General features: G+C 36.8%; 1 protein-coding gene across 1 annotated transcript; it reads right to left on the bottom strand.

Annotated features, from left to right (window-relative positions):
* Window positions 1–213: 213 nt before the first annotated feature.
* Window positions 214–9391, bottom strand: LOC139721928 (adhesion G-protein coupled receptor G6-like). Its single transcript, XM_071633252.1, has 8 exons — window positions 9257–9391; window positions 8562–8747; window positions 7393–7758; window positions 5693–5845; window positions 4952–5076; window positions 2238–2521; window positions 1710–1776; window positions 214–787 (listed from the first exon to the last, which is right to left on the bottom strand). Exons 1-8 carry the CDS (start codon window positions 9374–9376, stop codon window positions 214–216), a joined length of 1875 nt encoding a protein of 624 aa, XP_071489353.1. The 5' UTR covers window positions 9377–9391.
* Between the last annotated feature and the right edge of the window lie 17319 nt (window positions 9392–26710).

The raw sequence follows: 26710 nt of genomic DNA, 5'->3' as shown, positions 1-26710 counted from the left end.
ATATAACAACGAATCTTTCCGTTCAAAAGAGTTTGAAGTTTCTTACTATCAATGTAATGATTATTTTCAAATCGCATTCAAAGAGTTTAATGCTTTCTCGTTGAGTCGTCAGCTGCTTCCGAGTATCCATAACATGAAGATATAACGAAGAATACATTCGGAAAGACCATTTCTGTTTCCATACCAGAGATATTGCACTGCAATTCTTTCATTTCACGAATCAAATCCTTTGTTTTGGTTGGGCATCCTCCGCATTCTTTCTGGTAGAGTCACTTCCACGCTTTCGGGGAGGAATCCCTGCGAACCCAAATTGTTAGTCTGCTTCGCTTTTCTCTTTCCACCAGACTGGAGGAGCCGTCCAGAACTATTCTTCACAGATGAACTGTTGTTAGCGAAGCTAGAAGCCCGCTTGGACTCTGGCAAACAGCACTGGAATTGACTCCGCCAAATTCTACGCACTTGCGGCTGCCGCACGCAGTACAACATAAATATGAAGTATCCCTGTAGCGAGTTAAGCACGGTGAACACGGCGAGAACAGCCTCGCTCGCCGGTCTGATGATGCTCAGGTACCCGAGGGCCCAGGTGAGGCCCATCAACAGAAGAATGCAGATAGCGTTTTGGAAGCGACGGAGGCGCCGTCGCTTTTCTGTGTCGTCTATCATCCGACCTTTGACCGTTTTGTTGAGTTGTCTTAACACACGAACGAAGACCACAAGGTTGAAAATCATGATCAGGCCGAAAGGAACGAGCACGCCGCCAACCAACGGCCAAAGGGTCAAGAAGCAACTGCAGGTCCAAAATGGAGGAAAATAAAACATATCCATTTAAATCTTTCAAACTGTAGTTGTTGTTGTTGTTGATGATGTTATTGTTGTTTAGCTTCGCATAGCACCTTATGCATTGTAGCCATATATCGGCAACATAGGACAACTTGATTCAAATTAATGATTCTCACATGGTTTTATTGTGACTGATTGACAACATCACTTGCAATGTCCAACCTTAGGTAAGAATATACTTTGATAATGGGGGTAAATTTAACTTTTATTGTCAATGAGTTCAAAATGTTTTAAAAACGCATCTGTTCAGAAAATAACACAGTGATTGTAGATGATGATTTATGCAGCATTCTACTGTTTCTGTAAAATTGTATCTTTTTTGTATGTTTCTTTGTCTCCCTCCAAAGCGCACAGAGACCTTGCCAAAGGTATTATGCACTATATAAGAACGGTGATGATAATAATGATAATCATTATTATCATTTTCTTTTGCGGATATACATATTGATAGGTTGCAAGAATGAATGGAACAAAGACCTGTCTATATGTCTGGTTGTAGGATATTCATTTTCCCGTAGAAGATCCGTGATGATGAGGTTAAGGCTTCGGATGTTCACGCAGGTTCGAACAGGCCCGTCCGAAAATAACGTTCTAAGAAAATACATGTTTGCCCGTGCACGATCGATGTCCCTCTCTTCCCAGATTTTTAAACGGGTGTAAAATGGGTTCTTTACAATTCTGGAGTAATCATAATGACAGGGTATCTTGCAAAAGAAAATTGTTCACACAAAAGCTCAGAGGCTACCCTCGGTAATGTTAACAAGGCTACTCATAGCTGATAATAATATTATCATCGTTCCCGAGTTGGGCAACCAATATCTACACTGGTACAAAGTCCCAAATACCACATAGGCATGAACAAAACTTACTAGTCAGTTTCAGCGTACATTTGACGTGTCGCTCCAGCAGTTATGGCCACGATCAGGATAGGGCATCCTATATTGAATGATCAAGACATTCTTAGTGTCAGTTATTTTTGATAAGTCAGTTTTTCCGCTACCTACGTACACTGCATAATTTTAAGAGATCGTTTTTATCCATTTCTCTGGCGGCGTATAAAGGAATCTTCGAGAAATTAAAATTGCATTTGTTTTATTTGTTTCAAAGAAAATTATATAGGTATGTGTGTATGTATATTAATGCATGTATGCTTTGGCAAGAGGCTTCAGAATCAAAACAAAGTCACATGCCCTAGAAACGCAGATTAGCATAAAGATTCATTAAAATTCTGCTACAAATCATTATAAATTAAATGCCAGTGAGGAAAGCATATGTTATGACTGGATTTATCATTTTGACAAGCTCCAGGAGCTGAAGTAACATTTACGTGTGTATTGTACGTGTGTACAGAATTCAAAATTAGTATTACAAGAGTGCATCATACGTCATAACCTCACCCCATGCAACCAACGACGCCTTACGTAGGAAGTAAGGCAGGTAAGTGTTGAGCACGCGCACAAACATCATGTGCATGTTGTAACCCTCGACCCCCATCCAGAAGAGGGACGCCAGCATGAAGTAGTGGAGAAAACCCGCCAGAATGGAGCATGGGAGAGGCCCTACCTCTTCAACCCCTCGCTCCGTGTCAAAGGTGATCATCAGCACAAAGGTCACATACAGACCAAGGAGTGCGCAGCTCAACGAAATCAAGATTTGGTTTGGTTTGCGATCTCGTAATTTCCTGCAAGAAAACGGAGAATCCACAAGTACTACCGTTAACTCCTGAGGTACATTTACAATGACAATAGTATTAACAATAATGATGATGTATAATAATTAATGATAGTAATAATAAGAGTAAAAATAATGCATCTAATAAATCAGTGTTCAACGATTATCGATGACTGTATAGGCCTTTTATAATATTTTCCAAATAAATGAAATGAACGAATGGACGTTAAAGGAGCTCTCTCTCTCTCTCTCTCTCTCTCTCTATATATATATATATGGTTCAAAACGGTTCTTTTTGATGTAATAATTCTGTCAAAGTTAGATGTATTCAACGATCATTTTCTATAATTCTGACCGTTATGTGACAGGGTATTCTTCACACAAAGTAGGGCCTACAAGTTCACCAGGTCGTTCTGACTTCATATATAGTTACCGGTATAGATTATGACATTAATACACTCAATTCTTGTAAATTAGATGCTGACCTGCGGGGGGGGGGGGACTGCCAAGTGAAAATGGGATCAATGAAAATTTGCGATTCTTCTTCTGTTGTCGTATGAAGGAATACAACGGGATGGGTGAGGGTTATACGGACTTGTAGGTTGATATCTATAAGCTGTGGATCCAGTTCAGGGCAGCATCACTTGCTTGAGCAATTTCTTCAACCCCGCCTGGAAACTTCCGCAGGTGGCAGTCTTCCACAATGTGACACAAGGTTTGGTCAGGATCGCCGCAGTTACACGCCGGGTTGGCCGAGAACCCCCATTTGTGTAGGCGGTGGCCTTTCCTTGCATCTAGGTTTGGGATGCGGTTTAGGATAAGCCACTGTTTTGAGGGAGTTTGAAGCCCTCTGGCTTTGTTGCTGGGTCAGTAATGGTGTTGCATGTGACTTGAGTTGTGTTGGAGACAGCATCGGACCAGCATCTGCGCCATTCACTTTTGAAGTCAGAATGTTCTAGTGATGACGATGGAAGGGACATCCAGATTGGTCTGGAGAATTGCAGAAGCATTGAAGGTAGGTTGTTCAGGTCGTCGTGGATTGGAAAGTCAGGGTCTGCACTGATGGCATTGGCGAACCTTGCCGTCCTTTCTTACGTAGAGAGAGAGAGAGAGAGAGAGGGGGGGGGGGGGGAGGGCGTGATGTGTGCCAGAACAGGTAGGCATTGAAGAGGGATGGACTTTAGTGTGCCTGAGATTACTGGCATTACTGAGTTCAGGACCGTGTCGACTCGTTTCGTCCCATGTTTTGGCCCATGAGGATGAGCAGTATTCTGCAGTTGAGTAGACGAAGGCCAGTGTGGCAGTACGGAGAGTACTGGCTTTTGAACCCCAATTGTTGGTTGCCAGTTTTGATGATGTTGACTCGTGATTTCAAGTTTCAACCAGTCAACTTGTCTCGGTATGTGAGGGTACGGTCTAAAGTAACTCCAAGGTATTTGGGAAACTATTCATGTTTAACAGGCTTGCCACAGAAGGCAAAGCTTCAGCCTAGCATTGGCAATATGATTACTAAGATAGAAGGCAATGACGACAGCTTTTGAAGGGTTGGTTCGAAGTCTCCAGAAGGTGAAGAACTCCTTCATTGCCTTTAGATCTTGGTTTAGGACTTGGCTGACGCCATCCAAGGACTTGCCCTGAGATGTAAGGGTGAGGTCATCTGCATAAGCAAATTTCCTCGATGCCGTGGTGGGTATAACTCACATGTGTGTTGAAAAGGAGTGAGTGAGCCAACACAGAACCCTGAGTTAGGCTATCATTGAGAGTCCTAACAGGGCTGGTCTAGTTACCCAGAGTGACTCTGAATTTTGGATTGCTGAGGACCGAAGACAAGCACCGCAGAGTAGTCTGGCAACTCGAGACAATTTCAAAGGGAGACCACGTTTCCACATTGTATCGTATGCTGATGAAAGGTCTATGAGCGCTAGACCACTTTTCAAGCCTCGTTGGAAGCCAGCCTCGATGTTTGTGGTCAGGGAAAGAACTTTGTTGGCACAGCTCCTGCCTGGTCTCAAATACCTTCTTGCTCTCTCGGCAGTACAGGTTACACCAAGGGAGAGAGCCTGGCAAGTAGGGGTCGTTCAAACAGCTTGAAAGTTGTACACAACAGCAAGATAGGTCCCTATAGCTGGAAGGGTCTTCAGCAGCTTGTGAAGACCTTTTTTTTTTTGATGTGATACTTGTTTGACAGTGTTTGATATGATGCGGTTTCATTTCATGGCAAATGAGTATAATTTTGGCCGCTGTAGCACAATCCCGTTTTCCACGCTGGCCACATTGGTCAACCCTTCCCCCTTCCCTTGCAAAAAGCTATAAGGTAGATCCGCCCCTGTAAATGAATTATAATTTACACATACGTGTACAAGCATACACAAATAGTAATGCACACACATACTGCATTTATCACGTCATTATCATCATCATGATTATCATTAATTTTCACCTGTTAAAAGCATAAGTTAGAATGGTGACTACCAGTCCCCAGATCGACATGCAACATCCCACGTAACTGATGATTTCTAGGATGAAGTCAACTTGGTCTGAGATTGCAGAGCCTCCGTATATATCCTGGTATAGAGAAGGAAAGAGTAGAGAAAAAATGAAATTGACCGAAGAATTCATCCCAAAGACACATTTTCATTTATACATGGACACGTAATGCATGAGTGATTTTTGTTTTTACCATAGTCAGTTGTTATCTATTCGTAATATCAAAACGAATGTCATCATAATCAGTTGCATCATCGTGGTACGACAAGGTCTATCTTGGACTAAATTTGATTATTTCAATTCATCTATTCTAATACAACTCTTCCACTGTACACATTATTCTTGGTATAATTCTGATTCATTCTAAATGCGACATAGATGTGTCTTGAAAAGTGGTAACATAATATAAAGTGATTAAACTTTTTTCATGCACACCGTGTTACTATATTATTTATTCATATTATAGCACTTGTGTCCATAATTATGAAAATATATGTGTGTTGGTACATCCTTTGTCTTACATTATTCCTCATACGCGTTCATTTTACGTCGTCAGGGCCGAATGGAATGATTAGTCTGGACGTGTAGGTCCAACAAAAACGTACTTACTCTCTGTTCCTCTGCGGGTTCGTGATCATCATTATTATCTTTATTGCCACGACTGAAATATTCAGTAACAAAACATTTGACTTACCATAAGAATACCGAAATTTGTGAGATGGTCACATTCACACTCCGGTCTTTCATCGGTGCTGGAATTGCTCAGCCGGCAGCCTCTGGTCGACCAGTTACCCGTGCCGTTGTTAGCGTCAAAGTCCCAAAACACGCAGATTGGATTTGTAGCATTCTGCGTGATTTCAAATGAATTTGCTTTTGAAAAATGATCTACGGTTTAATTTAGCTCACCAAGGAAAAGTGATACCTATGATTGTGATGTCATTAATAACCATTAAAACCATAAATCATTAATGTGACAAGCTGGGATGTGTAAATAGGAAAACGCCTGGAAATTTGACGGTTTCCCGGCGGATTTCCATAAACTTTTTTTTTTTCTTCAGAATTTAAGATAATTTTTCATACAGATATATAATCATCCGTTTCAATGTGGCTAATATGCGCTGATCTGAGGAGAGCTACTGAGTATAGAATACCATCATTCTTGAGAAAGATCTCTTATTTTAAAAGATCTGTTATTAAAAAAAATGGAGACCAATTTCTGTTTTGAATATTGATAATAATATAAGTTGTTAACGAAATCTTGGGATAAGGTTAAGGAGGGTTCTTTCTCAACTAATTTAGTAATGACTAAACTGAGCGAAGAGGGGGAGGTTTATAGCGGAAGGTATTCGATTAGAGTTAGACATGACAAATTACGCGAACCTTTAAATGATTTCATTTTGGTTGCTTTTAGCAGATGCTGAAAGAGCTTTTGTCGATCCCAAAGTAGAGAACTAACGATAATATCTCAAAAAAGATTATATCCCGAATACAACGTTTCAAGATGTATCTCCGTTTAGGGGGAAAAATCTAAACGTTTGAAAACCGATGTTTTTAAGCAGCCACCTTCACAGAGTAAATGACATTTCATTCTCTTAGAACATATTTCTGACTGGACGAGTAAAATTCGTATTCCTTCGTTTTAATGTACTCTGTCGATTCAATTAAGATATTCTTAATATAAAATAAAACATAATATTCTCGGTATAACCGAATACCTCATGTTGCCTTGCACAAGTAATAATGCACTGGTCCACGTTCATTTTACTCAAACTCTTCCGAAGAAATTTCGCATTTATTAAGGGAAAAATTCAGTGAGAGATAAATTTTTGCTTGAATTTAAACATCATATTCTTGGTACCCGCATCCAATTAACTCCAAACAATTCTATTTTGGCTCATTTACTGGTAATTTCTGCCTACTTATTTCCGTTGCTTTATATATTTAAACTATAAGAACTTTCGTTGCAAACTTAATAGAAAAAGTAAGTTGTATTGGATTTCCTTTCAGAAAATGTAAAAATGATATTTCGAATTATTCAAAGCGGAATAAAATTGCATGTTCTTTCAATTAACGTTGGATCAATTACACTGAGTGTATGTTTCCGTTGAAACTCCTACAAAAAATTAATGTATTTACTATTGAATGTTAAATTTTAACTGCACATACTTTTGCCACCATTGCATTGTATCACATCATTCTCTGTGCTCATTTTGAGAAAGTGAAAGTTTTACTTTCAGGAAAGAAAAGAAAGAACTCTAACCTAACTCTAACATTCATTGTTCATTGTGTCAATTTGCACGATCTTTGTTGTTTCGTTAGTCAAAGCTAAGGTGATACAAAAAAAAAATGGAAAGCACTGCCAAACCAGACGCTATAAAAATCGCAACAGCTTACCTCTACGAGAGGTGTGAATGAAGCTCGGACTGGTTGTACCAGGTTTTCTATCACCTGGTCCCCGATAGAAGCCGCTATGATGCGAGAATTGATGGTCCTGTTAAAATCGCCATTATTTACATTCTGGAACGAGGACGGAAAGAGCGACGGGTCACGGAAACCGGTAGCGAACACGCGGGTTGCGTCTGCATTTGCAACAACCTCACCAGGAACGAAAAGGCTTGCTTCCGGTAGGACGCTTTGGCTCTCTGTGGTATCTCCTTGCTCCAGACGAATATCATCAGTTGCTATGGTATCATTGTCACCTGTCACTGTCAGAAGAACTGAAAAACCATCCTGACTTTCTTCCGGCTCAACATCATCAATCTTGTAAGTAAGTTGTTGAGGAGAGAAAGAAAGAGAAATATAGGCATTAACGCAAAGGCATAAGGCTTCACCTGAAGTTGTGGATTCATCGTTTGTTTTATAACTGGGATATTATTAACTAGGTCATATAACCGTTTTCTCATTGTTTTTAAAATAGCTACATTATGCACTTTTATTCTGCCGACAATACTTATTTATTCTTTTTTTAGAATAATGGGACATATTTTGTAACATGAAAACCACCGCAAGCATATACAGGTCACTCGGTATAATCCTCTACAAAAGGGGAGTACAAGTATTTTGTTTGCAAACATCAAGATAATGATTTGAGGGTTCAACCCTATAGTTTATATAATTTAAACATACTTGTGGCATGCGCAAAACCAATATTGAAAGGCAACTTTGACCTGTGTAAAGCATAGAGAATACATGACGAGTATTTTGTGAGTAGCACTATGACACATAGTGGATATAAAACCTATATGGTTTTCAATAGGAGAACCCGAGTTCGAATCTCATCATGTACCTACGTGCTTGGTAAGATGTCATCACTCTATTGCGTTCTAAAGCCTTCTGGTAAAGCAGTGAAAACAATGAAGAGGCTACCCTGTACAAAAAAAAGTTCGTAACTTCATGATTTTGAGTTTCTCTCTGTCTAATGACAACTTGTATTTTTCGAAGTCTTCAGAAGTATCTTTTACCGATTGCGCAAATACATACTATTAAAAAAAAATACAAAGACGTAAGGCTCTCATAATCATAACACAGAATCACCATGAATGTCTTCATAATGAATGACTTACCACTGCGGCTACGTTGGGTTCCGTTACCGTTAGCGGTTCGTCTTCTGGGAGCTCAACATTAATGAACTGTTCCTCCATGGATCGTACTGCTCTGCTAACAGCACCGCTCATCTCCTGCGCCATTTGTAATTCATCATCCGATGTGTCTGCCATGTTGCTGACAATATCCACGACCGAAACAGTCACCTGTTGAAATGAAATAACTTTCTTGATGCTAGGCACGCTGACAATGGGATCAATTCTAATTACATTGTACCCTATTACAACTAGACATGCGATTTTGGTTTTAAAGGTTATATCAGAGATTATTCTTAGGGATGACGACACGCAAGAAGCAAATACTGAATCACCAATGTCTTCACATTGACTTTGCAAGGAGCAAATTACCAAATACGCCATGCAAAATGTCATTTTACTTCTTGTGCCACTTGATACTAAATATACTTCACTTCATCTATGTATTGGTATCGCAACAATGTTTTAAGCTGTATTTCTTTCGGAGAATTTAGCGTGCATTACTGATAAACACATTGCGTGAATATATTAAAGAATGTCCATGAGAGTCAAGATTTTCTTTAAGAAGATAAAACAAGAAAGGTTTGTTGCTGTGCAATATGTAAGACACATGATATCATACTTAATACCAGGCACAAAAAGGCTGGAGGAAAAGCAAACAGAAAAATTGTAAACAATACCTCGACGTCGACAGAATCTACACTTGCAATATCCTGGAGGATTTCAGAAACGGTTTCGAGTCCTGCGGCGGTGAGAGTATCCGTGTTTTCCGTTATTTCAGCAGCTTCAGATGCGACCATCTCAGCATTTTGATCGGTTACTTCTTCCTACAGCCATTAGGAATAAACCATCAACAGGTATTGATTTATATGGATTAATAAAATGCATCAACATCTTGTACAACAATATGATACTAAAATGAAATACTTAATATGTGACCGTGCACCTCAAAACGAACATAAAGTCGCGTACACTGATTTTGCGAGAGGACTGAAAATAAGTGAAATGGGTCAACCTAGCCGAACTCGACTTTTTCATATTTTCTGAAAGAGCGGGTCTTCTTTTACATTATGCTAAAATTTGGTATCATAAGACGGGCAGGAAAGTGCGTTTTTTTAGTAGTTTATCTTGAACATTTTTGGTAGATTAGTGTCATTAGGTGTGTCTTTAGAATCCCTTTTTCATTTCTGAAAAACCTTGTCCACACTCTTCACTTTCAACTCTAATAACTTTTGAAAGGATAGTGCTACTGCTTTGAAAGTTGGCATTAATTATGGACAGAATGTGTTAATGAGGCATGCTCAATTTCAGTTTAATCTAATAATCCCTTCATTGTTGTTACTCTGGTGGTTTACTTCCTGTTTTTTGTCCCATTCATTGCACAGCCAGCACGGTTTGGTAAAGATTAAGCGCTTGAATAGACATTGTACTTCAGAGCCTCTTTTCTCAGTTCACACTTTTCCTGAGTTTGTGCTTTCTTTCCAATATTTAGATGGGTTAGGAGAGTCCATTTGATTTGAGTTATACATCATTTTAAAGCTTACAGTCTGCTCTTTCATAATATGGTCTTAACTAAAAATCCATGTCTGGCGACTTTGTGTTTGTTTTGAGGTGCACTGTCACATATATTAAAATGAAGTTATAGTTTTGGTTGAGCCCGCATTCAGGTTTCTAACTTTTGGGTGAAATGAGAAACCTTCTATGAAATATGAAACAACATGTAATTCCAAGAGGAATGCAACGTTTGTAAGTAAAAATTGGTCGTAATATTGCTGAGAGATCCAATACAAAGGGATACTAAGAAAAGGTGGGACCTATCTTTTATTGTGGATTGCTTTGTTTTTGGATATCTCAGCCATTTCAAACAAGATTTTCATCACATAAACTTTGAATGCCTCTCAGAATGGAATGCCTTGCTGTAACGTTTCATAAGTGGTTGCTTAGTATCTCGCTAAAAAAAGTAAAAGCTCATTCTTCATCTGCACCAATACTGTACTTTACAATCCCTATAGCACACTAATACTTGCCGGATTACCGATTGACAATGCGAGGTAGCAATTTGATCATAAGAGTTTTCATTTAGACCTAAGGGTTATTTGCCAACAAGTCATGTCATAAAAATCTTGTTCGAGGTTTATATAATGACACTTCCATTAGCTTCAAATATTGGTTTTTAAGAGTGTTTCAAAAGAGGCCAGAGGTGCTTTACCTGCTGCAAGATTTCCAGGAGTTCATCGGCAGTGAGGTCTCGCCCACAGTTATCCTCCTCGACCCAATTACACGGTGAGATCGTATCTCCTACGCACGTTGCTACAAGGACAGACTGACCACCTAGGATCAACACATATTTGTAATCTTGAAGCTGAAAAATGTCTTAAATCGAGTACGCTCCTAAAGCTTTGAACTTAAATAGTGACAGTAGTAGATAATAAAGACGTCACGCGTTACATATACATATAAATGCTTTTATAAAGGACAAAAATAAAGCGATAGACATAATGTGATGTTAGCTACACAATTTTTTATGAGTATAATTTATGAAAATAATTTATTGGATATATAGATATGCTTCTGCAGACTATGGAAGCTGGATATCACATCCACATCTCAACTGATGTGTATGTGTGATTGCAGCCACCATCACTATTTTTCTTCTTTTTTCGTACTTGTTATTTCGGTCTTACATTGTCCTTTTGTTATTGTCTTTTCTATAGTTTTCTTGTATAAATAGCACCAGTGCGCTTAGAAACACACGAATATTAAAAAGTGTCATAGAAATGTAATCATCATCATTGTTACTATTACTATTACTATATTATTATAATCATTATTATTGTTGCTTTTGATATTATTACTATTATTTCATTACCACTATTATTGTAATTATTATTACTCTCATTTTTATTATCATTATCATCATCATTAACTATTATCACTGTTTCGTGAGGACTGACGAGTTATGAAATGTTTTAAGTCTATCACGCTTTTTAAGCCCGTGTGTACAAGCTGAAGAAGATGGTAGATGACGATACTTACGATTGATTTTGGTGTCTGGACAGACTGGCCCATCTGTCGCATTGATTCTACTGCCCAGGTCACCGGACGGAAATGATGCATTTCCGTATGGAGTTACAAAAGTCTTCGGAGGGCATGTGACTGTTTTGTGAGGAGATGCAATACAACGTACAAACATAAATATGTGACGATTATCATGCTGAAGGATTACAGCATTTGATATTCCTGAAACATGTTATTAAGTTTTACGAAATTGTTACCCCTGGAACAGTTTTATTTTTGAAAGCTGAATTAAACTAGGGTACAAACCTAACAATCTCTCCCTGTAACTTAACCCGGGGTAAATGAATTCATCTCATGATGTAAAAAAATAATCGCTGCGAGTACAGATATGTTTCAATCATTTGCTTTCTATTGCGTCCTAGTCTATTTTTCCGCAATGTGAGAGAATGAAATGCCAAACGGTGAACAATGGAATGCACATTCACTAGATTTTCTTTTATTTAGTCCAGATAAGCATGATTGGGAAAATCGTACTTTTATCTTAAATCTTATAAAGTATAATGATGTTTAGAATCTCGATGGGTTTCAACTGAAACTTCATGCTATCATGAACTCATGTCACATGTGGACTGAAAGGAAATCAAAATGTCATTTTCTCTTTTCAATGAAGAACCTGTACCCTAAACAACGATTTGACTGAGTTTCACCATCATTCTGAGTAAATTTTTTCCAATTAATTTGTAAGAACGAAGAACGCACACACATACACACGCACGTACACACTCACAGTGACACATGCACGTACACACACACACACACACACATATATATATATATATATATATATATATTTATATATATTGTGTAATATGATCGAAACGAAAAAAAAAACAACATTGCAAAAAATAAATAGAATAAATTAATAATCGATTTAATTTCTTACCCGTGCTTAATACTCCAATCGAGTCGGGGTTAATCAAACCACCGGAGTTTTCGGCATAATCGGTCAGTATGAAGCCAATTTCTGCGAGCTGATCACCATCTGAAGTTGTCCCATTATAGAGATAGATCTGGTAGTTTGCAACCACGCTTCCTTCTGATAACTTGTTGATAAGCACTGATACTTGTTGGGGAAGCCCGTTCTGAATGGCTGTCTCGAGCTACCCAAAACAGAATATATAGTACCAATGTGTGAGCGTATTAAAAAGAAAATGTCTATATATATCATAGGATAGATCTATCCCGCAAAATTGTAGGTTTAATCATTACGGCAAATTAGGAAAATTGATTTTTATTTCCTGTTATAAAAGTGTCCAATACAATGTAATTCCCGGATGACCACCTTGCAGATATTGATCGATCAGAAATAAGATTTAAGAGTGGAACAAATATTCCTTCGCATTCAGAAAAAAGAAGAAGAAATTTTGAAGATTTTGCGTACACAACTATAAACTATAGTATGCTAAAAGCGTGAAAATTAAATCTGTTCAACTGGACTTACTGGTCAAAATCACATGTCCAGTCGAACAGATTTAATTTACACGCTTTTAGCATACTACCTGGATGAATCAAAATCTACATCGAATCTATATATGGTAAAGTCATGAGGCAATGACATCATCAACTCAAGTCAGTCTGACTTTTCAAGAATTGCTTCGTGAAAATTAATTTATAAAACCTACTTAATTTTGATTTGATTTTCATCGAACTTTCACTGTTTTGCTCACATACTTTTACTCCTTCTTTTCTCACAAACTTTTTACTAGTCCTTTATGTTTTATTCTTTTTAAAGGTAATCAAAACTAACCCGGTCTTTCTATCTGGAGGCAGACGCGCTATCGGTTGACAGTGCCGCATAGGACACTGCCGACTCAACCAAATCACCGCCCATCTATACCGTGATAATCATACACTCAGCAAAAAAGTAAACTCTTTATAAAGCTCACATTTCTTTAGAATATTAGGCTGTATTGATGGTTATATACCATTAAAGGCAATTTGATTAGCTATCTAACTGGCATGTCAATAAACGGACAAGTTGTCATTCATGCGATATGTGCTCTTCAATAATTCATAGCAATCGGAACAAAAAAAAACAACAAATCAATACAATAAGAAACACAAACTAAATTGTAAAAATTACCCGCTGATCTCTGTAATGTCTATGTAGTCCCAAAAGATAAAGAAAGGCAAACAAAAATGGAGAAAATGAAGAATCTTCTGCAAAATCCAAATTCAAATGATGTTACAGATGAGGCAATATTAACAGAAATGGTATATATTTAAAATGTTATTTAAAATTGAGCACATTGAAAATGACGACTGGTTATGATTTTGTCTCATGAATTCCAATATTCTTAAATCTAAAGAATGAAATAAAAAAAAAATCGTTCCGTTTCACTATCTTTGCGGATTACTCCCTATGTCATTTGAATTTGAGTTGATAGAAAATTCTTATTTTCCCCTTTAGTTTCCCACTTTGTTTTTTTTTTAAGGATATAAAGTGATACAAGGGAACTAAAACTAATGTTTGCTATTCATTCATGTGTCTCATTGTATTAAATTGGTCTTTTGTTGTCATTGCTATCTTGAAGGGGCATTTGCAATTAATTGCGCAAATATAAAATTCTGCAATTTTTGATTTTGGGCCTTTGAAGAAAAAAAATATGTTCACTCATGCATGAAATTTCCATTGGTATTAACCTAGCAGGTCTCCAGCCGATTAAATAACCTTTAATTTGGTATATGACACAAAGATTCTATCAAAATCTCCTATGATAACTTTGTCCTGGAAAAGTGTTACTTTCCGTTTTTATTTTTTATTTTTGCTGAGTGTATAATAACAATAATAATGATGATACATTTATAAAGCACATAATAAGCACATGCTCCTTAATGCGCTGTGTAATAAAGACAAAGGTACAACATACTATTAAATGACTGACAAATAAAACAATCAACATAATAAATACAATAATTAACAAAATGGGTAATTAATGTTTATCTTAATCAAGGAAGACGCAAAAAATTGAGTTTTAAGACTGGATTTGAAAATTGCAAGATTGGGTGCCCGTCGAATGTTTTGTGGAAGATTGTTCCAAGATTAGGTCCAGCAACTGCAAAAGATCTGCCCTCCGTAAAATAATACAAACTTTGCCAAAAGCGCAACATGACGGTGAAAGGTAGTCTTCTCTCTTAGCACTTACAATTTTCCCGATAGTGAATGCCTGAAGTTAGGAAGATAATGTGAAACAACCAGGAAGAAAAGATTAAATGAAACTTTAGATGACACACTCACCGTATTTTGAATTAACCCAGATGTTTGTTGGTACTGTTGTGACAGCGGGTTTAAGAGTTCACTGGTGAAGTTCAAATTGAAAGACGTAGAAGCGACATAGGTGACAACTCCTGCAATCATAAGCGATGTTGAGAGACATTACATTAGGATCAACAAAGAATGCACAGTGTATTAACTAATACAATATTCATGAACCAGAGCATTTATGTTCATGTGTTAAAATATCCTCTGTCTCAGAGTGATTAGATAATCAAATATTTTCGGCGGACTTTGATGAATTTTAGGAATATCTGTGCAACGTGTCTCCCCAAGTGGCAGAGAAAAAGAAAGGTGGATGAATAGTGGTGGGTGGGCACATCACTTGAAGACCGTTTGAAGACGCACTTGACCACAAAACCACAATATTTTCCCTACTACAGTGTATGTGAATTTAAGAAGTATCGGATCTCTGATAAATTGTTATTAGGATTATGAATCGTCTAAAAATCATCCATTGTTTTGAGCAGTCTCGTATATCTCTACGTACTTTGGACATACTTGTCTAACGTCTAATAACTCGACCCACCTTTCACAGTCAATAATGCTTCACTCGTCCTCACTGTTTCTTGATTAATCCCAATTCCATGGCAGAAATAGTAGCCCTGATCCTCGGCAAGAGCTGGATTGATGACGAGAGGGGATATATTGGTGTTCCCACTAATCACTGTGGTTCCCTTGTACCAGTCGAAGCTTTCCACATTCCTAAAGGAGCAGTGCAACTCAACTCGACTCAATGCATCCACTTCTTTTGATGACGGGTTAGTGACAACGGTGGGTGGCTCTGAAATGGATCATCATGAAACAGACACATTACTGAATTCGAATAGAAGACAGGAAATATAACTGTAAATGTGTTCTTGCGATCTTGTCAGGGTTTAACACATACATATTCAGAAAAAAGGTAGAAAATTTGCCCGTTCCTGTTTGTCATAGAAGATTTTGATAAAATGTATTACATTATATACCATACTAAAGGTAATCTAGTTGACTACTGTAGGACCCCCCTACCAATCTCACAGGTAAATACAAGAGAAACTTTAAGCTGAGTGAACACATATGTTTTTGTCGTTAAAGCTGGGTACAACTATTACAACAAAACAAAGAAAGAAAGAAATAAACAAACAAACCGTCAGGAATGATTTCTGTATTGCAGTTGATTCCTGTAAAAGACGCCAAACAAGTGCATGAGTAGCTGGTATCATCGGCGGACGGGTTGCAGCTACCACCATTCTGACAGGGCTCCGAAAGGCAAGGGTTCACGACTGGTAGAAAATACGAAATATTGTAAACATATAGTGACAGGCCGAAAAGGAGACAATCTAGAAGACTCCACAGAATGGTTTTACGTTCAAGTCATATAAATCTAGTCATAGTTATATCAAGGTCAAGTCAATGAAATGATCTGTCCATCAAGAAAACAATAAACCTAGTTCACCATACATGTACACGAACATTAACTCACTAACTGGTATTTAGGTATAAACCCAAGTTATACGGCAGTGGTATATCAGGAAGATCATGTGTCATCATACTTTTGCATTTACCTTTATCATGTTTATCTTCCATCTTGTCACTGTTTCAAAGAGCTCCAGGAAAAACTATGTATGATCCATAGTCCTTTCAGTTACACATAACACAAGTCCATTAGAGAAATATTAGAAAAAATAGAAATCATTAAATAACTTCCAAATGCATTTGAGGTTTTTTTTTTCTTCAATGAGTGGAATATCATATATACAAATTCAAATGCAAAACATCCAATTTACTGATTATCTACCTTTGCTTGACTTCGCAAAGGGTCTCCAAAAACGATAGCCGAATATTTTGGAATTGGGTCGTTTTCATATTCAAGTAGTACATGTTTTATAACGAAATCCTCAGGACTGTCGATTTTCTTTCCTTACAGCAAAACTACGCGTTAGATGAACAGGGAAATTCTTATATGTGATAATTTGAGACCTAAATTTTTGCTACCTTGTAACGAAAATTTTGTTATAATGGTGTTGGTTGTAACTGGAGTATACGGTATAATATTCATATATGTTTACCATTGTTCTCAAATGCTCAACAGTGACATCCACTGCACAATAGAAACACACACTTACCCTCGCAAAAAAGATCCGTTGCCTTGGAAACCGTCGGAACAGGTGCACACAAAACTTCCAGGAAAATTATTACATACAGCATTGACGTCGCATGGACTATTTGCGTTGCACTCCTGTATGTCGACGCAGGAGTAAGTAACCGTCCCTCCGCTCTCAGTCTGTTGTGTGGTAAAACCCGAGTTGCAGTCGCAGGAGAATGAATTGAACGCACTGGTGCAAGTGGCAACGGTCGGACAGGGAGAGAAGGTCTCGCAGAAATCGATTTCTAAGAAAAATATTGCGAAAGGAATACATCTTCTTTATTCGGTATAACCTGCTAGTAACAATGATAGGCACTATATTATTACATAACAAGTTCTCAAAGGGCATACCGACTCTACAAAGGCCCAGTAATTTTTGACTTCGAAGTTCTTACAATCTCTCAGCTAACTCTAACAATTCAAAATGACTGTTTCATTTGAGCTTTGGCTCACAAATATTGTTAGTTTTCATAGGATAAAGATATGACATATCGATTCCAGTAACTAGTGAGTTGACTTTATGCTTAATGGGGGAACTACAGCAAACACTGTGGTTCGCCGAGGTAACTGACGGCAGTAAGCGCCCAGCGATATCAAGCCACAAGACATAACATAACAGGAGAAACTGACATTTCCACAGATTAACCACACAAGCTTCGGGCTGTGGCACATTTTAATTGGGAGAATTTGACCAGTAAGTCTTTCCAACGTAGTTAAATAATTGTGTACAGGCAAGCAAAATTAAGTTTCATTTTTGAAACATGACATGAGAACTTTGATATAAGTATTTCACAAACGTATGTGCCTTTCACTGTGTTCCATCGAGTCAACACGCGTTGCATTTTTTCTGTCCTAACCTAATGCAATGATGGATATCACGTTTCTGCACTTCATTTCATGACATGCATTACTTGTCTTCTGTCCACAAAAAAAAAATTCCCGGTGATGTTAGAAATGGCTAATATCCAGATTGAGTTCAGACTGAAGAAAAGAAAACTATTACTGAGCTTACCTTCACAAACAGGCAGCTCTGCTGACAGCATAGAATCTTCTTGACATCGTACTGTTGGATTGCCAACAAGTGCATACCCGTCCTGACAGGAATATTCACACAAGGTGTTGTAGTTTATTTCAGAATATTCCTCGCAAACAGACATCGCAGTGGTAAGATTTGCAGGGAATGATGGGATTGAACACGTCACGACTGTGTGAAAGGTAATTCGGAACACATTGCTCAATGTGCAGTTCAAAATTTCCGGGTTAGGTGCCGTAACCTAACGATTGCCCCGTCATTGTACAGTCATGCTAGCCTGGAAACATTAAACTGCACATTGCTTTAATATGAGACCATTCTGAAGCAAATAATTTTCACACAACAATAGATATATAATGTACTCTTAAATGAATCCCACGAGGATTGGAACAATCATCCCCCAGCATTCCCACTGATTCCCACCGACAGTTACATCCCCTTTAACTTTTCTTGTATTCATACAATTCCGTTCTGCTCTTTACAAACACTCTATAAAAACTAAGTGACTGTCATGAAAAATTTGATATTCTAAAATTTTTCTTTCCCTTTTTCTATTCTCACCTCCAACAAAGATATAATTAAACCCATTTTGTAAAATTGATGAACGAGTCAAATAGACCATTAATGAGTATTCGTTGAATATGATTTTGGAGAAGTAAAACTTTGTTTAATATCATTCTTGGCTATACATTATTTGTAAGCATATCAAGCGAAGTAGTCGTACAGCCCTACCTGTTGTAATTGCAGTTGTTTCAGCGGCGGTAGTTAATTTCGTTGGTGTTGACTGCGTGGTTGCAACTGGAGTAGTGCCGTCTGATGGTTAGAAAGGAGTAACAAACCGGACCTTTTGTAAAGGTCTGTGAATCTTATCTTAGTCAATGCTTACATTACACGCAGTCTTTGTTGTTGTTGTTGTTGTTGTTATTGTCATTGTATTGTTTCAGTAATGTTGTTACAAACAACTCTTTAGATCCGGAGGAATTGTCTTTGGCAATCTGACATTTTTTCAGCTTTTTCCTTTTTTATTTTCAGCTCCAACAAAGATACAATTGAACCAATTTTGTAAATTGATGAACGAGTCAAATAGAACATTTGATATTTCCAAAAAGTCTTAGAACACGGAACTGTTAAAATGCTGAGAAAAATTTCGACTTCTAGTTGTGAGTGATCAATCACAGCCAGTTTCAGTATCATTTACAGATTTCAGTTTTGTTTTTACAAATAATCATGAAATCGTGGAGTAATGATTCTCAATGGGATATGTTTACAAGGAGAATTGTACGAGTCATGATAATTTAAACACGAGAGGTGATGTGGTTTGTGCAAGCAATTTGATATTTTCAACATTTTCCTTTTCTATTCTGACATCCACCATTGATACAAATAAAAAGCATTTGCTAGAATGAATGAAAGAGTTGAAAAGACCATCAAGGAAAGTAGAATTTTGGAGTTATAACATTTTCACTATATTCTCAAGCCAACAATGATAGAAATAGATAAAAAAGAACATATGTAGAACCAATTTCTGAGTCAAATAGACTATCAAAGAAAGTAGTATTATCGAGTATCAAAATTTTGTTTAATGTCAGACTTTGGCTATAATGTATTTGTAAGTATTTGAAATAAAGTATTAAAGTACTTCTATCTGTTGTAATCACAGCGGTGGTAGCGATGGTAGTTGATTCCGTTGGTGTGGATTGCGTGGTGTCAACTGGAGTAGAGCCGTCTGATGGGTATTAAATGGAGTAACAATGCGGAGCTATTCAAATGCTTTGTGAAGCTTTAAAATAGTGAATGCTCAATCACATGCTTTTTTTTGCATTCATACAAGTCCGTTCTGCTCTATACAACATTGCATGAATCTTGAGTGATTGTCATCAGGAATTTGGTAAAATCAACAATTTCCTTTTCCTTTTTTCTATTCTCATCTCCAACAAATATACAATTGAATTTATTTTGTAAAATTGATGAACAAATCAAATAGACCATTAAGGAGTATTCGTTCAATAGATTTTTTGAGAGCTATAATTGTGTTAATATCATTCTGGGGCTACACGATATTGGTAAATATCTCAAGCGAAGTAACTGGGCAGCCCTACCTGTTGTAATTGCAGTTGTTTCAGCGGCGGTAGTTGATTCCGTTGGTGTTGACTGCGTGGTTGCAACTGAAATAGTGCCGTCTGATGGTTGAAAAGAAGTAACAAACCGGATCTATTGTAATGCTCTGTGAATCTTATCTTAGTCAATGCTTACATCACACGCAGTCTTTGTTAATGTTGTTGTTGTTGTTGTTGTTATTGTTATTGTATTGATTCAGCAATGATGTTATAAACAACTCTTTAGATCCGGAGTAATTGTCTTCGGCAATCTGACATTTTTTTTTAATAGTTTTTTCCTTTTTTATTCTCAGCTCCAACAACGAAACAATTAAACAAATTTTGTGAACTATAGAACGAGTCAATAGACTTTGGAGAAATAATATTTTGTTTGATATTATTCTGGGGCTATACAATATTTGTGAATATCTCAAGCAAAGTAGTTGTGTAACCCTACCTGTTGTTAATGCAGTTGTTTCAGCGGCGGTAGTTGATTCCGTTGGTATTGACTGCGTTGTAGCAACTGGAGTAGTGCCATCTGATGGTTAAAAAGGAGTAATAAACCGGACCTATTGTAATGCTTTGTGAAATTTAGCTTAGTGAATACTCAAATCACACGCATATTTTGATGATGTCGTTGTTTTGTATTCATATAGTTCTGTTGTTACAAAGAACCCTTTAAATCCGGACTAATTGTTTATGGCAATATGACATTTTTTCAACTTTTTCCTTTTCTATTCTCACCTCCAAAAATGATAGAAATTACCATATTTGTTAGAATAAATGAACGAGTCAAAAGTACCTGAAATAGTGTTGTGGAGTACTAAAGCTTTGTTTAATTCTTCTTTGGATAATGTTTAATGTCAGACTTTGTCAATACTATAGTTGTAAGCATTTCTTAAAAAGTATAACAGTAGTTCTACCTGTTGTAATGGCAGTTGTTTCAGCGGTGGTAGTTCATTCCGTTGGTGTTGATTGCGTGGTGGCAAGTGAAGTTGTGCCGTCTTACGGTTAAAACGGAGTTACAATACGGAGCTGTTGTAATGCTTTGAGAAGTTTAAAATTAGTGAATGCTCAATTACATGCATTTTGTTCTTGTGTCCATACAATTCCGTTCTACTCGATACAACAATCTATAAATCCTGTGAAATTGTCACCGACAGTTTGATATCAAAAACATGTTCCTTTTTCTTTTTTTTTAATTCTCACCTGAAACCTCCTTTCGAAGACGCTTGGCTAATTGTCTCTGTGGGCTTTCGCCCTTGGTGAATGCATTCAAATGATTTAGGCTTTTTTTCTCTATCTCTCTCTCTTTGTTTTTCACCTTTTCCCCTTTTTTGCACACTTTTGTATTCTTTTTGTTTCTAATCCCGATTTTCCAGTTTTCCGCACTCTTTGTAGTTGTAAGCTTTTCATCCCCTTATTTCACCTTTTTCCTCAGAGGTACCCACATGATACAAGCATAGCCTTTTGAGTGGGTACATCCACTTTTTTTTCGCAGAGTGTAAATAGAGTGTGCATCTTTTTTATACTGTTTATAATGTTCTTAATCCTGTCTGGTTATGTATATTTTCAACGACTCGCATGTCAAATTTCTGATATTGTTTCTTGAACATTCTGTTGGAAAAAAAGTGAAAAAAAAGTTTGAATTTGAAAATTTGAATTTGAACAAAGATACAATTGAACCCATTTCTTACGAACAAACTATAAATTTGATATTATCAGCGTTTCCTTCTCGCCTCCAACAAAGATACAATTGAACCAATTTTGTAAAATTGATGAACGAGTCAGATAGACCATTAAGGGTTATACGCTGAATAGGATTGTAGAATATTAATATTTTGTTGAATATCATTCTGGGCTATACAATATTTGTAAGTATCTCAATCGAAGTAGCCGTATAGCCCTATAACTGTTGTAATTGCAGTTGTTTCAGCGGCAGTAGATAATTCTGTTGGTGTGGATTGCGTGGTTTCAACTGGAGTAGTGTCGTCTGATGGTTAGAAAGGAGTAACAAACCGGACCTTTTGTAATGGTCTGTGAATCTTATCTTAGTCAATGCTAACATTACACGCATATTTTGATGATGTCGTTGTTTTGTATTCATATAGTTCTGTTGTTACAAAGAACCCTTTAAATCCGTAGTAATTGTCTTTCGCAATATGACATTTTTTTCAACTTTTTCCTTTTCTATTCTCACCTCCAAAAATGATAGAAATTACCATATTTGTTAGAATAAATGAACGAGTCAAATGTACCATGAAGGAAAGTACGTGAAATAGTGTTGTGGAGTACTGTACTAAAGCTTTGTTTAATTCTTCTTTGGATAATGTTTAATGTCAGACTTTGTCAATACTATAGTTGTAAGCATTTCATATAAAGAATAACAGTAGTTCTACCTGTAGTAATGGCAGTTGTTTCAGCGGTGGTAGTTGATTCCGTTGGTGTTGATAGCGTGGTGGCATGTGAAGTTGTGCCGTCTGACGGTTAAAACGGAGTTACAATACGGAGCTATTCTGATTGGAATGCTTTGTACAGTTTAAAATTAGTGAGTGCTCAATCACATGCATTTTGTTCTCTTGTATCCATACAATTCCGTTTTACTCCATAAAACAATCTATAAATCCTGTGAAATTGTCACCAACAGTTTGATATCAAAAGCATTTTCCTTTTTCATTTTCTTTTTTTTTATTCTCACCTCAAAGCTCCTTTCGAAGACGCTTGGCTAATTGTCTCTGTGGGCTTTCGCCCTTGGTGAATGCATCAAAATGATTTAGGTTTTTTTTTTCTCTATCTCTCTCTCCCTCTTTCTCTCTCTCTCTGTCTCTCTCTTTTTTCCCTTTTTTGCACATTTTTTCTTTCTTTTTGTTTCTATTCCCCATTTTCCCAGTTTCCCGCACTCTTTGTAGTTGTAAGCTTTTCATCCCCTTTTTTCCCCTTTTTCCTCAGAGGAACCCATATGATACAAGCATAGTCTTTTGGGTGGGTACATCCACTTTTTTTTTGTTGCAGAGTGTATGTAGAGTGTATGTATCTTTTTTGTACTGATCATGTAGACATGAACATGTTGTTAATCCTGTCTGGTTATGTATATTTTCAACGACTCGCATGTCACATTTCTGATATTGTTTCTTGAACATTCTGTTAGAAAAAAAAATGAAAAAAAGTTTGAATTTGAAAATTTCAATTTGAAGAAAGATACAATTGAACCCATTTTGTAAAACCAATGTTCGAGTAAAATAGACCATTAGGGAGTATCAGTTGAATAGTATTTTGAAGTACTAACATTTTGCTTAATATCATTATTAGGCTACACCATATTTGCAAGCATATCAAGCGAAATTGCCGTATATCCTTACCTGTTGTAATTGCGGTTGTCTCAGCAGAGGTAGTTGATTCCGTTGGTGTTGACTGCGTGGTTGCAACTGGAGCAGTGGCGTCTGATGGTTAAAAAGGAGTAACAAACCGTACCTATTTTAATGCTTTGTGAATCTCGGCTAAGCGAATGGTCACATCACATACATTCTTTGTTGTTGTTGTTGTTTTTGTTGTTGTTTTGATACAGTTCTGTTACTACGAACAAACTATAAATTTGTTATTATCAATTTTTCCTTGCCCTGTTCCGTTCTCTACTCCAAAAAAGATACAACTGAACCAATTTTGTAAAATTGATGAACGAGTCAAATAGACCATTAAGGGTTACATGCTGAATAGGATTGTGGAGTACTAATATTTTGTTCAATATCATTCTCGGCTATACAACATTTGTAAGTATCTCAATCGAAGTAGCCGGATAGCCCTACCTGTTGTAATTGCAGTTGTTTCAGCGGCGGTAGTTAATTCCGTTGGTGTGGATTGCGTGGTTGCAACTGGAGAAGTGTCGTCTGACAGTTAGAAAGGATTAACAAACCGGACCTATTGTAATGCTTCGTGAATCTTAGCTTCGTGAATGCTCACATCACACGCATATTTTGAAGATGTCGTTGTTTTGTATTCATATAGTTTTGTTGTTACAAAAAACCCTTTAAATCCGGAGTAATTGTCTTTCGCAATATGACATTTTTTCAACTTTTTGCTTTTTTATTCTCAACTCCAAAAATGATAGAAATTACCATATTTGTTAGAATCAATGAACGAGTCAAATATACCATGAAGGAAAGTACGTGAAATAGTGTTGTGGAGCACTACAGCTTTGTTTAATTCTTCTTTGGTTTATAGTGTTTAATGTCAGACTTTGGCAATATTGTAGTTGTAAGTATTTCAAATGAAGTATGACAGTAGTTCTACCTGTTGTAATGACAGTTGTTTCAGAGGTGGTAGTTGATTCTGTTGGTGTTGACTGCGTGGTGGCAACTAAAGTTGTGCCGTCTGACGGTTAAAAGGGAGTTACAATAAGGAGCTATTCTGATTGGAATGCTTTGTAAAGTTTAAAATTAGTGAGTGCTTAATCACATGCATTTTGTTCTCTTGTATCCATACAATTCCGTTTTACTCTATAAAACAATCTATAAATCCTGTGAAATTGACACCAACAGTTTGATATCAAAAGCATTTTCCTTTTTCTTTTTCTTTTTTTATTATCACCTCAAAGCTCCTTTCGAAGACGCTTGGCTAATTGTCTCTGTGGGCTTTCGCCCTTGGTGAATGCATCAAAATGATTTAGGTTTTTTTCTCTATCTCTCTCTCTCTCTCTCTCTCTCTTTGTTCCCTTTTTTGCACATTTTTTCTTTCTTTTTGTTTCTATTCCCGATTTTCCCAGTTTCCCGCACTCTTTGTAGTTGTAAGCTTTTCATCAACTTATTTCACCTTTTTCCTCAGAGGTACCCACATGATACAAGCATAGTCTTTTTGGTGGGTACATCCACTGTTTTTTTTGCAGAGTGTATGTAAAGCGTATGTATCTTTTTTGTGCTGATCATGTAGACAGGAACATGTTGTTAATCCTGTCTGGTTATGTATATTTTCAACGAAACGCATGTCACATTTCTGATATTGTTTCTTGAACATTCTCCTGGAAAAAAAAAAATGAAAAAAAGTTTGAATTTGACAATTTGAATTTGAACAAAGATACAATTGAACCCATTTTGTAAAACCAATGTACGAGTAAAATAGACCATTAGGGAGTATCAGTTGAATAGTACTTTGAAGTACTAACATTTTGCTTTATATCATTATTAGGCTACACCATATTTGCAAGCATATCAAGCGAAATTGCCGTATATCCTTACCTGTTGTAATTGCGGTTGTCTCAGCAGAGGTAGTTGATTCCGTTGGTGTTGACTGCGTGGTTGCAACTGGAGAAGTGCCGTCTGATGGTTAAAAAGGAGTAACAAACCGTACCTATTTTAATGCTTTGTGAATCTCGGCTAAGCCAATGCTCACATCACATACATTCTTTGTTGTTGTTGTTCTTGTTTTTGTTGTTGTTGTTTTGATACAGTTCTGTTACTACGAACAAGCTATAAATTTGTTATTATCAATTTTTCCTTGCCCTGTTCCATTCTCTACTCCAACAAAGATGCAACTGAACCAATTTTGCAAAATAGATGAACGAGTCAAATAGACAATTAAGGGTTATACGTTGAATAGGATTGTGGAGTACTAAGATTTTGCTCAATATCATTCTGGGCTATACAACATTTGTAAGTATCTCAATCGAAGTAGCCGTACAGCCCTACCTGTTGTAATTCCAGTTGTTTCAGCGGCGGTAGTTAATTCCGTTGGTGTGGATTGCGTGGTTGCAACTGGAGAAGTGCCGTCTGATAGTTAGAAAGGAGTAACAAACCGGACCTATTGTAATGCTTTGTAAATCTTAGCTTAGTGAATGCTCACATCACACGCATATTTTGATGATGTCGTTGTTTTGTATTCATATAGGTCTGTTGTTACAAAGAACCCTTTAAATCCGGAGTAATTGTCTTTCGCAATATGACATTTTTTCAACTTTTTCCTTTTTTATTCTCAACTCCAAAAATGATAGAAATTACCATATTTTTAGAATCAATGAACGAATCAAATATACCATGAAGGAAAGTACGTGAAATAGTGTGGTGGAGCACTATAATACAACAATCCAGTGTACAATGGTAACTTCAGATATTGCATATAAAATCATATATAATAATATACATACTCATATTTCATAATAAACCGTTTTGTAAAAATGGCATAAGTACATGGATTAAACAAATCATAATTGATAGAAACAGAAATGGACAAAATGGACTTTGCAACAGGTGACATAATTGATGTCAATATAACAACTTCAAGTATAGTAGTATCGTTTTCTTGTAGGAAAAAAAGGAATTCTTGCATTTGGTCATTTATTCCTGGGAATTGGGGAAAAATGAACAATAACATTTATTACACAAATTAAACCTCTGGTATGATTTATCCTGTGTGGGTATTGATTATTGAGAAGGGGTCCTCCTGGTATGAAAAACATATATGTATATCATAATTTACTTTTAAACAATTCTGAATTGGGGAACAGCGTGTCTCTATGGGTAGATTATTCTAATCGGA

This window comes from Diadema antillarum, unplaced genomic scaffold (genome assembly GCF_040938485.1).
Source record: "Diadema antillarum isolate AM-2024a unplaced genomic scaffold, OU_Dant_1.0 scf00000152, whole genome shotgun sequence".
Lineage (NCBI taxonomy): Eukaryota > Metazoa > Echinodermata > Echinoidea > Diadematoida > Diadematidae > Diadema > Diadema antillarum.
The sequence above is the reverse complement of the archived record's forward strand: the minus strand, read 5'-3'. Positions and strand labels throughout refer to the sequence as shown.